At 40.5% G+C, this 12,225-nt stretch overlaps 1 protein-coding gene and 1 long non-coding RNA gene across 2 annotated transcripts in view; one reads left to right on the top strand and one right to left on the bottom strand.

Annotated features, from left to right (window-relative positions):
• The window catches only part of LOC118093467 (uncharacterized), a 441,102-nt gene that overhangs the window by 301,655 nt on the left and 127,222 nt on the right, over positions 1 to 12,225 (top strand). The window lies entirely within an intron of this gene.
• LOC118093948 (uncharacterized) lies at positions 7,795 to 10,553 on the bottom strand. Its single transcript, XM_035133813.2, has 2 exons — positions 10,432 to 10,553; positions 7,795 to 9,802 (listed from the first exon to the last, which is right to left on the bottom strand). Exons 1-2 carry the CDS (start codon positions 10,551 to 10,553, stop codon positions 7,795 to 7,797), a joined length of 2,130 nt encoding a protein of 709 aa, XP_034989704.2.

Here is a 12,225-nt window from a genome sequence, read left to right as displayed (position 1 = left end):
CTTCCCTTCTGTCCCAAGCACCTCTTTGTTGAATTTCCTTCTGTGAAATAGTTAATATTAGGACTAAATATTTATTTTCATCCTTATTATGCTTACTTTTAGGGCTAGATCAATCTGCTCCAAATTTCTAGTGCTAGCTTTTCAGATGTGGAAACTGAAGCATTCTACCCCCCCCCTTCCCCTTAGTCGTTTACCTACCGTAGTTTTTTCCCCTACCAAACACTAAATGCTCTAAAAAAATTGCCCTGTGAAACTATTCCCTTTTGTCTTTAAATATATCAAGTAGTGCATATGAATTTCACATAAAAATAAAGCTCTGTGTGTATTGATTACACACAACCGAAATTGCTTCTTGCCATTTGCTTTTCCCTATAGCATTTCTGCAATGTGTTTACAAAAGAATGTAATGTCTGAGCTGATAAACAACCAGACAGGAAGGGTATTTAGAAGGGACTTCTGATTTCCCTAATGACAGGATACATGTATTGAGGATGCTCACTAGCAGCAGCTGTGTAAGATTTGAAGTCATACAGTATTTAAATTGTCTGTTGAATTTTTTTTTCTTTTAATTTTATTCACTTTTGCCCAAAAGGAAATGGAAAAATTATACTAGAATGACATGTTTAAATGTTCAGTTCCAGGCCACTCTTTAGCATGGGTGCAACTGAACGGGCTGTTGGTCAACATACAGTGATGTAGGTGTGTCTTAACACAGCATTTTGCAGCATGTCAACCTGGACTCCATTTGAGTTGTCTTATTTAGAGGTCATTTGTGTGGCTATGTTGCTACTGCTGCCCTTAAGCTGCTTCTTGCCTTAGACCTGGCACGTCCAACAGGTAGATCGTGATCTACTGGTAGATCACTGTGGTAGATCACTGGCTCCCCCCCAAAAAAGCTCAACAACTTTGATCTGATCCCTTAAAAAATGGGCCTGCCACATTCCTAAAAAAGCTCAACAACTTTGACTAGATCACTGCCAGTTTTTAACTCTGTGAGTAGATCGCAGTCTCTTGGGAGTTTGCCCCTGCCCTAGACAAACAAGACCAAAGTCATTGAACTGCCTCTTAATGCACCATCTTTTGGAGTCATTCTTTTGGCAAAATTTGTCATCACTAAATTGCACCATACATTTTAGTTATTTAACAGATTTATAATCCACTTTTAAAGGCGCATTCTCTACTTTTTGGTTGCCTGAATCATAATCATCCCAGCCTTGTCTGGCTAACTCAAAAGAATCCCTGAGACAGGACTTCAGACTTTCATAAGAAGCAGTAAGAGATGATACAATACTTCCATGTATTTCCTAATAGAAGTAGAAGAGCATATTTTGGAAAAACGATTTATACAATAATTTATGTGCACAAAAAACTGTGCAATTAATGAATGGGTAATGCCTTACCACATACAACTTGGAGGATATTACATACATAAGGACGCAAAAGGAGCAACAGTCCTCTGCAGCCAGGCTGTTATTCCATTTGCTGCCTTATATAATATTCTGTTAGTTCTACCTGATGAAGTTTAACATGGTTTGGTTAATAATCTATTTAGGGAGGCACACTTTAAAGTGTGTGAAAGCCCTCACAATAGACCAGCTTCTCAGTTCAGCTCTTTGTTAACATGGATGCTTAGGTGCACATAGAAAACTTTCCCACTTGCAAGGGCTTATCCATTAATTTCAGTGTTTGGAGCCACTCATCACACACACTGAAATTTAAATTTATTAAATTTCTATACTGCCCTTCATCTGAGGATCATAGGATGGCTTACAATATAAAAACACAAAAATACATAGCACAGTAGCAAACAACAAGAACAACACCCCCAGTTTAAAAAGCTGTACATTGTTAATTAGCCAAAGGCCAGGGGGAAGAGGAATGTTTTTGCTTGGCGCCTTAAGATAATGAAGGCACCAGGCGAGCCTCCCTGGGGAAAACATTCCACAATGAAGAGCCACTGCAGAAAAGGCCCATTCTAGTGTTGCCACCATTCAGACCTCTCGTGGAGGAGGCAGACAAAGAAGGGTCTCAGATGATGGTTGCAGGGTCTGGGTCGGTTCCTATGGCAGTCCTTGAATGGCATTGCTAGATATAGACACTATTAAAGCGTCTAATAATGTCATCCAGAAATCAGAGGTTTATTTACCTACTGTGATGTATGCCATCATCTGCCTGCAATGCAATGCATAACTGTCAAGTTTTCCCTTTTCTCGCGAGGAAGCCTATTCAGCATAAGGTAATTTCCCTTTAAAAAAGGGAGAACGTGACAGCTATGCTGCAATGCCCTTCTGCATTCCAATTAGGACAAACAGGCCAGTCTGTACACACACAAAATCAACTGATCCAAATCTGGCATCAGAAATGGCAAAACTAGCTAAAATCCAGCTAGGAGACATTTCAAACTCTCAGGTTACTCTTCAAATTACCTTTAAGTCTCTATCTTTAAACAAAGGAACTTCAAAGGGAAACTTCAGTGTGAAACTGCTGAATTACAGTTCATCAAGAGGGTCAGTGCTATCACTTGTGAATTGGCTTGGGTCAAATGAACCCGTGAGAATCCCTTGCTGATGACCACAGTGTCTAGAGCTAGTCCAGTCGTGTATCCACAGAACTGACCATAGGAGGAATGCTCACTGGGCATAGCTGCCAAGTTATCCCTTTTTTAAAGGGATTTCCCCTTATGCTGAAAAGGCTTCCTCGCGAGAAAAGGGAAAACTTGGCAGCTATGTCACTGGGAGGAGCTTAGAAAGAAGAAACACCATAGTACACCTGCATCATCACAACTGGACCCCTTCATGTGTCCCAGCTGCAACAAAGGTGTCTCTCCCGTATCACTCTCTACAGCCACAGCAGGCACTGTAAGTCTTCAACAGTTTGACTTCACCCTCAAAGGTGCACTCTTCCGTCATCTCCCAAAACAGACAGATGAAAACAACAATTCCAAGATATCTGTGGGCACCTCCAGATGGGTCTTTTAAGGTGCATTTAGGACGATTTGTACTCTTGATGCTCTCAGGCACTCCCACATTCAAGAATATTTGTGACACACATACACACATGGATGCTGGTAGCTTTTAAATTTCACTCTTCCTAAGGTAAAACCAAATACATTGCGAATGTTAGTGCATATGCCAGAATAGAAATCTTTCTGCTTTTGCCTGAAGGGAACAAAAGTCGGACATATGATTAACTCAACTCATTTCTGATTTGAATGTGATAAAATTAAGTGAGGCATTTAAATACTGTGTTTTTTGCTGAAGTGCTGCATTTCTTTAATAGAATGGATTTTCTAAGTATTTTGGATAACATTATCTTGCCGAAAAGAAATCTTTCTGCAATCTGCATTATTGTCTAACTGGAGCACAGGGCAACATTTGGAACAGCTATGTGAAAAGTAATAAACCAATAATATTCTACTTATTTATTAAGTGTGTATAAATCTAAGTCTCCAATTTCTGTCTCATGGAAGGTACTAGGAGTTGCTCTTGAAGGCTTTGATTCCCCCCCTCCCCAAAAAAATATCCCCGTAGTAGCTTAGGAACAAATACCAACATTTTAAAATGTTCTTTTACCTCTTTCGGTGCAACTGTGATTAATCAAATACCCATTGTCAAATTCTGGTTCCCTAGGGTTCAGTGGTGGGAGGCATGGAAAGAAGTGGGTGTTTGGGGGGGGTTGCAATTGCCTGACTATCTGTTAGTACCACAAACGTTTTGGGAAATATATGGATTAGACAGGTAGCAATAACACCAAGTTCCTATATCAGTGGACAGAGTTTATAGCATATTGCTATCTTTATCATGGACATTACATGGAATTCTGAAGGAAGACGCTCACCCCAAAAAGTTGGGGCTCACTTTATTTGATCATGTCTGAGAAAATTAATTGACATGAGAATAGTTTCTCTTCAGGTAACTAGGCTTCTGAAAGAGCATTTGTTGTAGTTGACTGGGTGCAATCCAGGTATATGGTACAGTTGAGTTAGCTTTATACTTGTGGAATTTAAGAGTGAGAGTGGGGAAAGGGGTGCAGCTCTAAAGTTTAACTCACAAATGCAGAATCGCCTTCACAAAGTAAGGTATGGGGGAAGGTCTCATTTTCAAACTTGAGAGTCTGTAAACAGGAGGACTCTGGCTCACTAATAGAGCACCACTGAGATATGGAAAGGCTTGGGTTTAATCCCTGGCATTTCCGGGTAAAGATGGAAACAATTCCTATGTAAAATGCTGGAGAGCCACTGCCAGGCAGTTTCCTATGTTCCTATAAACAGACTTCTTCCAAACTCTGGATTGTCCCTAATTTTTGAATTCTAAATCTACTCCTAAATCTGTTCCTAATTCAGGGGGAGAGACACTTGCTACCATGAGGCAGTTGCTTACAAGATTATCAAAATGAGACCAATAGAAACCAAAATGAGACAGTTACAGGATTAAGCAGAAACCAAAATGATCAAGAGGGTGGAACATTTCTGTATGAGGAAAGTTTACAATATTTGGGGCAAGGAAGAGGGGAGACATAACAGAGTTTTATAAAATTATTTCTCCGTCTCTCATAACACTAGAACTGGGAGACATCAGATGAAGCTGAATGTTGGAAGGTTCAGGACAGAAAAAAAAGTATTTCTTCACACAGCACATAGTTAACTATGGAATTTGTTCCCACAAGAGTGAGTGATGGCCACCAACATGGCCACCAACAATTCATGGAGGATAAAGCAATCAGTGACCACTAGCGATAATGGCGCCACTCTGTCTCTGGTTGGAGGAAGTGTGCTTCTGAATACCAGTTGCTGGGGAGAGAGAGTGCTTTTGTGCTCAGATTTTGCTGGGGCTGCTTCCCACAGACATCTGGATGGCCTCTGTGATAACAGGATGCTGGACAAGATGCGTCATTAGCATGATCCAGCAGTCTCTTCTTATGTAGTATGGTGGCCCAAGTGTCTGTGATCTAGTCAGTTTCTGAAAATACTTATAACAAACAATTCCTGTATATCCCCACCTCCCAAGAAAAAGCATATACAATGTAAATGATGCAGTTATACATTAAGCAGGTTTGTATAACAGCTTAGAGTTGATTATATCAGTTAAGGGTGTGTTCTTGATCAACCTTCAGAATGGTTTTTTTAGGAGTAATATCTACACATCAAGGAGAATTATGTATTTAAATATTCTCCACAGAAGATATAATAATAACTAGTAATTGTGCCATTGTGCAGACTAGGAGATCTGAAAGAGTGCTAGATGTATTTATTTATTTATTTATTTATTTATTTATTTATTTATTTATTTAATGGGTCTTCGTGTGAACTAAGCACTTATCCACACCTATACTTTAAAAGCCTTTAACGCACTTTTAGCTATTCATAATGTTGCATCTCTTTTGGGGTACAAACAGGGCTCTTTAAAAAGGTTCATGTGTAGAACGTGGTAGGAAAGGGCAAACCTGCCCCAGTTTATTTTCTGATCCAGGCACACAACACCTGAAGATCACAATGAAACAAAAGCCTTCAGCTAGTTCCAAGCCTTCCCAGGTTATGGTTCCCCCTTACTGAGTTGTGGTGAGGACTGTCAGCATTGGAAGGGATTGCTCTCAGCTAGTGGTTGAGTAGAGGGTGGTGGTGGTGGGGTGATTTCCTGGCACCTGAGTGTTTTCTGGCAGTTGTGCCTCCCTTTTGTATTCGTTTGATTATTGCTGTACATTGTCAGACATTCTGCTGGATGTCCTTATATCTGGTGTCTTGTGTATGAACAAATAGCACAAAAAATGACTGCATTGGATAAAGAAATCCATCTTCTCTAATAAGATGTTTGAAGATGATAATGCTCCTTTAAATAAACTGGAGATCATTGAGAATGTGTAGCATGCCATTTAGTACGCAAATTCAGGCGATGCATTTTAATAATAGATCATGGGGGGAGAGGGGAAGGAAGTGCAAGCTACTGAAGCTTGCAAAAAGCAGGCCCCCAAAGCTTTCATGTTTTATTGGAGCATATGTTTTGGAAGTGGCAGCATTGACAGTGGCGGCGTAGATCTTCTTTTTATCTTGTTTTGATTCAAAGGATATTTGAATTTTATTTTTGGCAAACTTTTTATCTAGCCCCAAAGGGGTTCCTTGGCTGCCGTGACAGAGGAATAGCCATAATAAACACATTATGTGATACTTGCAAATTTCACAATATTGCTATTGCTTCACTCACACACCAGGGGAGTGAAAATCTTCCCAAAGAAATCAAATAAGCCTGTAGTCAAATACCTGGCAGGTGTAAATATGAAACGAAGTCGCACAAATGTTGTTGTTATTTTCCAAAATCCAAACTGCATGAGCTATTTCACATAAAGGAGAAACAAATCTTGAGCTCATAACTTCTTGTCTCCAGGGATAAAGTGTGAAATGGATTCTACTTATTTATGAACAGTTGTGTTTTATTTTTATTCTAGGCACTCTCATAGCAGTTCTTTTAAACTCTATTAACCCAGCAGGAGCTGTTTTAGTTGTGAATACTTTAAATATTTTTTACTCAACATGATTTAAACCGAACACATCTGTTGTATAGGGATGTTGGGTCATGCGTGCAAACCAAATTAATTTTGTTCTCATGACAAAATTTCGTTAAACATTCACATCCTGATTCCTTGGGCTTTTACTGACTTTTGTGATAAATTAGTACTGTAGTAGCATTTTCATCTATATCCTGTTTTTCCTCCAAGGAGCCCAAGACAGCATGTGTGACCCACTCCTTTTTATCCTTACAACATTCCTGTGAGATATGGACTGGCTAGGGTTGCCACCTTTGGTTGGACAAAATTCAGGCTAGGCCAGGCAAAATAAAAGACAGGTGGGGGGGGCAAACATGACTTCAAATCAATCCATTGCAGTGATCAAATGGAAGCTATCAATAACTGCAAACATTCCAACAAGGAAATAATTCCCACCTGCTTCAGTTCATCACAGTGAGGCCTAAGCATGTGTGAGTGATCCCCACTTCTGTGGTATCATCATGTGTGTTTATTTATCTCGGCTATAGGTAATACCAAAGATATCAAAAATAAATATGAAAAAAATACTCAGATAGTAAGCAACCTACTAAAAGTGGTTTCCTTAAGTGTTTCCCAAAAAGGCATATCACTGTTTAATTAGATTATATCTCTGAGTTCTAATTTAATAGGAATTATAGATTATCATATTCTGGAATTTTTAAAGGATGGTTCTTACCTGTAGGAACAGTCATATTTAAAGCTTCTCTGTATACTGAAAACATGGTTCTCTCTAGTAGTTTCTATAGAAACTAAGCTTTTGGGTGATTACATTTGACCCAAATCAATGGGTCTGAGGGACGGTGGACCGGCCCACGGCTGAAAGAGGTTGCTGACCCCTGGTCTAACACATTAGAACTACGTAGCAAGTGGATTGGCCATCATTCTTAACATTAGTGTGCTAAAATCTAGTAGTATTATGGGTTTGTAGCTTTTCTCATTAGTTACTGCCTCTGAGTAAAAACTCCATACCTATATTCCAAAAGCTTCCCACTGATCTGAGCCAGATCCTTTTAACATTTAGTTCCCTTGTAACATTGTAGTAGCCTACACAAATGGGCTCAACAAATAGTCATAACCACAGCAATTATTTTCAATTTTGTTTACTTTTTGATTTAATCTACATATAAACTGTACCTTTGTGCAAAATTTAAAAAGCAGTAATATCTCTTCAGCTTTCATATTTCAGTGGAGGTAGTTTCTGAGACAGCAAAAGTAGTAATTTTGAGGATTTTGCCTCAAATGAAGGAAATGATCACCTTACATATGCCCCTCATCCTCCTTAGTAGTAGAAGGGAATGTGGTGCTTGACAGACCCCATTTTTCCTTCTTCTGAAGCTCCTCACAGGTCATGCCCAGGTTCAGTTGTTCCCTTTCCTGCTGCTCCTCATACGGTATGGATGTTGTATTTTGGATATGCCATGCCTCCAGTTGCTCCCCTTCTGTGTTGCATCCTGCCTGTGGGAGCATAGGAAGTGGTTGTCCTTCTTGTTCCTGCGCTGCTGCGTTTTCTTTAGAGGAAGCAAGCATATGCACCTTGCTCTCATCGTGCTTGGCTTCTTGCTCTTCATTCAGGGAGGGTATTTCAAGACTGCCAGTGTATAGGTTGTCCTTTCTTACACACAGTTCTTCAGGCCGTTGCACTTCTAAGTAAAGAGTACCCTGATGGTCCTGATCCTCCTTGTCATAGGTGCCCTCGGACCCAGAATCCCCACAGTCCAATTGTCTTTGCTGTTCTTTCTCATAGCTTATGTTGTCAGGAAGTGTAGTAGTATGTTCTGATGCATTGAGCTTTTGCTTCTCCTGTTCTTCAGTATAGGCAGTGCCCTTAGATCTGGAATGTGCATAATCTAGGCCTTCTTGCATTTCCTTTTCATCATGGTGTGTGCTAATTTGTTCCAGTAAAAGAAGCTGCTGTGCATCTGAGTGTTTTTGCTTTGCAACATGAGTAGCAACATCCTGAGGCAAACTGTTTATATATGCTAGTTTTTGCAGATCCATTGTGCAAGCTACACCCAGGGGCAATGTAGTTATGTTTTCTTTTGCAACAACTTGTAGATCCATCTGGTGGGGAACAGACTGATGATCTTCTGACATGCTGAGAAAGCTCTCTAATGTTGAACTTCTGGCAGCTTGTGTGTCTTCCTGTTCCTTCTCACAGGTTGTGTCCTCCAATGGAAAGCTCATAGCTTTGGGTAAAATAGGCAGTTGGTCTTCTTGGTCAAACAAATTTATCTCATTGGAGGAGGTTTCTTTTACAAAATCTAAAAGCTGTTGTACTTTTGGTTGGTCTTGTTCATCATTTCCACACATGGTAGACAAAATATCTGGGTATTTTTCTTCCACAGGCTGTTGTACCTCCTGGTTTGTGTTATCTTTGTAAGCCTGCTCCTCCTTGTGAACATCTCCTTTAGATACAGGGTTTATTTGACTCCAGAACACTGGTTTCTCCATGGTATGGGTGATACCCATACCATGTTGTTGTTGCCTCCCAACCTGCTGTTCCTCATTGCATGGCACAGCTGGTTGGTTGAACAGTTCCTGCAAAGAAGTTGTGCCCTTGGAATCAATACTTGCGTTTTGTTCCTCTTGAGGTTTGTTTTCATTGGCAGTCAATGTACTGTTTGGTTCTAGTTCTCTAGCCTGCTGCAGCTCCTGGAATGGCACATCTTGGTGACTCCGCTTCTGGTCCTTCTTACAGGGCAAACCTTCCAATATAATCCCTGCATGATCTCTACCTTTTTGTTGCTCCTTTTCATCGGTTACTTCTTGGTGCACTGCACTCAGCAATTCAGATTTTCTATGTTGTCTGCTGTCTTCGGCTGCCATAATTAGATACTCCTTCCCTTCTTCAGAGGGATCACCCTCTAATTTTGCACCCACTATCCTTTTCTTTACCTTTTCCAAAGATAATACACTTATATTATCTGATCCCTCCTTTTGTTGTGGCGTTTGGAAAGTATTTGCACTTGTTTTTTCATCACATTCTCCTTGCTTTTCTTCCAAAAATATATCACTTAAAGGCACAGGTATATGGGGATCTTGAATTTTTCTGTCATAGGGCTGGGTACATGTTGCCAAAGTTGGCTTGATGGCCTCTGTTTGTACACCCAAGTCACCTGCAGGTGTCATGTTCCAATAGTCTTGACCCATGTTCTGCTGCCTTTGCTCAAACATGGTGACATCACAGGATAGATCCTCAGGATAATTCTTTTTCTCGTTTTTCTTCTTTCTGTCCTTGGGTCTCCTCCCTGGCAAGTACAACCGCCTGTCAACATACAAGGTATGAATAGGGACTGAAATGAGGATCTCTTCTCAGCCCTGTATCCTAATATCGTAACAGCCTAGCAGTGACCTCAACCAGTGTGCCTAATTATAAATTTGTAAGAATTTGTAAGTGCTTAACAAAGACCAGAGATTTCCAAACTGGGTGTCACAACACATTAGGATGTTGGCTGCAGTGTGTAGGTCTGTTGTGCGAACACTGCCCACACTCCTTCTGGGACTGGAAAGGCGTTAGTTTAACCTCTGGTTTGCTAGTAAAACTGAATTAGTGTGTTACGAAAGGATGCATGTCACCAACATGAAAAGTTTGGAAAGCTCTGTTATAGACTGTTAAAATCATGCATAGGTGCTTATTCCCTGGGGCCCTGGGTACCCAAGCACCCACAAAATTCCCCATGAAGGGGCCGGGCACCCACAGATTTTGGCATAAGGGCCATGCACACTGCATGGCACCCATAGCCCTGGACACCCATGGTCTCAGGGCCAAGCTGGAACTCCTGAATACATGGCTCTCTAAACATTTCTTGGTTCTGTTATCTGGGAAATACCATCTCTAAACTTTGTCTTCCAACAAATCAGCCACTGTGTGAAAAAAAAAACAACCTTCCATACCTTCTAGGGATGCAGCAACACAAGGCTGAGGCTTGGAAACACCTAGAAGTGTGCTCTTCTCCAGCAGCATTTGCATCTTCTTCTATAGCATCTGCACAACTTACAACCCTCTCTTCACTCATGCCCCAAAATAAAGAATGGAAAAATAAAAGTCTTAGAAAGGAAGAACACTGACTCTTAGCCAGTGCTTGGCTTCTATGCTCTTAAAAAATGGATTTTGTTGACCACTGGCAACATAATGGCCACTTTTACCAGCTAGTGTTGCCTGTATGGCAATAGCAAACTGAATCCTTTATACAAACATCTTTATGACGTCACCAGTTCTAGAAGGCTGTTGGGTAACCATAGCAGAATGGCTATGGCTCCCATGAATGGAACATTTGTGCTATGATATAACACTAATTTGCTTATTTGATACATCATTACTTTAACTTTATGAATGCATAACCTTGACATTTTCATGAATTTCCTCCATGAATCTGTCTAATCCTCTTTTAAAGCCACCCAAGTTGGTGGGCATCATTACCTCTTCTAAGAGCAAATTCCACAGTTTTACTATGCACTGTGAAAAGATGTACCCTGTACTCCCTTCTGCCTGACCCGAATCATCCACCATTCTGCTTCCTTGGTTAACCCTGGGCACGATGCATAACTTTGTACAACTCTGTCATTGCCCCTCCCAGCAACTCACCTTAAATAAATAATAATAGAAAGCTCCAAATGTAACATTTCCTTCTAGGGGAGTTGTTCATTGGCTGAGCTGTGGCAATTGGAACTAAACCATATTCCAAGTTATCATAGATTTCTATAATGGCATTATGATATTGGATTTTTTTTAAAAAAGTTTTTTTAAAAAATATCTTACTATTATTTATATCTTGCCTTTCAGGATATAAACCCTTCCATTGTGGATTGTCGTTAAATTACAACTTTTTAAAACAACTTTTAAAAATATGAAAATGTTACCAGAATCCTTTCCTTTGGCTAATTAAACAGTCTATGGCCTTTTAAACTGTTGGAGGTGGGAGTACTGTAGTTGTTTTTGTTAGTTACTATGTTATGTATTTTTGTTTGTTTTTTTATATTGTAAACCGTCCTGTGATCCTCAGTTGAAAGGCGATATAGAAATTGAATGAATAAATAAATAGAGTAAAATTTCCCCAGAACATTTGCTGATAGATTATCCTGTAGCGGGCGACATACATGCATCCATCCTCAGCAGGTCCTGAGGTGGTCTTTGCCTGTTTCACTGTCTCTCTTTTCCGCAAAGCAGGGCTGGCTAACCTGTGCCCCTACTGATGTTGTTGGACTCCTGATGTTGTTGGTGTTTTAGGTGTCTTCATCACGGGCAGATGGGGCTCGTCTATCTGGGAAGGTAGCTCATCTAAGAGAAGGAAAACTCTGATCCTAAACCTCCGCTGTCTTGCAGAATATCTTAGGAAGTAAAAAAGGATAAGGAGTAAACTGTACACAAATCTGGAGTGTAGTCCCAAAGATGTTTGGGTGGTACTTTGTACACCTCCTTCTGGCAACTCCTGCAACCAAACTGGTGCCAATTGCATTGCTCTGCTTTCCTTTGGCCCACATGAATGAGGCCAAGAAGGGGGGGGGATCTTGTTGTCTGAGCAGCTCAGGAACTCCATACACGCTGCCCAGGCTTGTGCCCCAGGGAGGTCACTTTGGTGCTGCTATTGCAGCTGTTGAACTTCACTCCAAGAGGCTTACTCCATTGTCTCTCAAAACAGACCGATGCCAACTACAACAAAAAACGATTATGTATGGACTGCATTCATG

This window comes from Zootoca vivipara, chromosome 5, assembly GCF_963506605.1.
Source record: "Zootoca vivipara chromosome 5, rZooViv1.1, whole genome shotgun sequence".
In the NCBI taxonomy this organism is placed as follows: Eukaryota; Metazoa; Chordata; class Lepidosauria; order Squamata; family Lacertidae; genus Zootoca; species Zootoca vivipara.
The sequence above is the reverse complement of the archived record's forward strand: the minus strand, read 5'-3'. Positions and strand labels throughout refer to the sequence as shown.

Bases quoted from the DNA above. Each gene is read 5' to 3' on its own strand.
- LOC118093948 (XM_035133813.2), bottom strand. From the start codon at position 10,553: ATGAGTGAAGAGAGGGTTGTAAGTTGTGCAGATGCTATAGAAGAAGAT. The intron at 9,803-10,431 runs GTATGGAAGGTT...GTATGTTGACAG, and splicing joins TGTTGCTGCATCCCTAGAAG to GCGGTTGTACTTGCCAGGGA.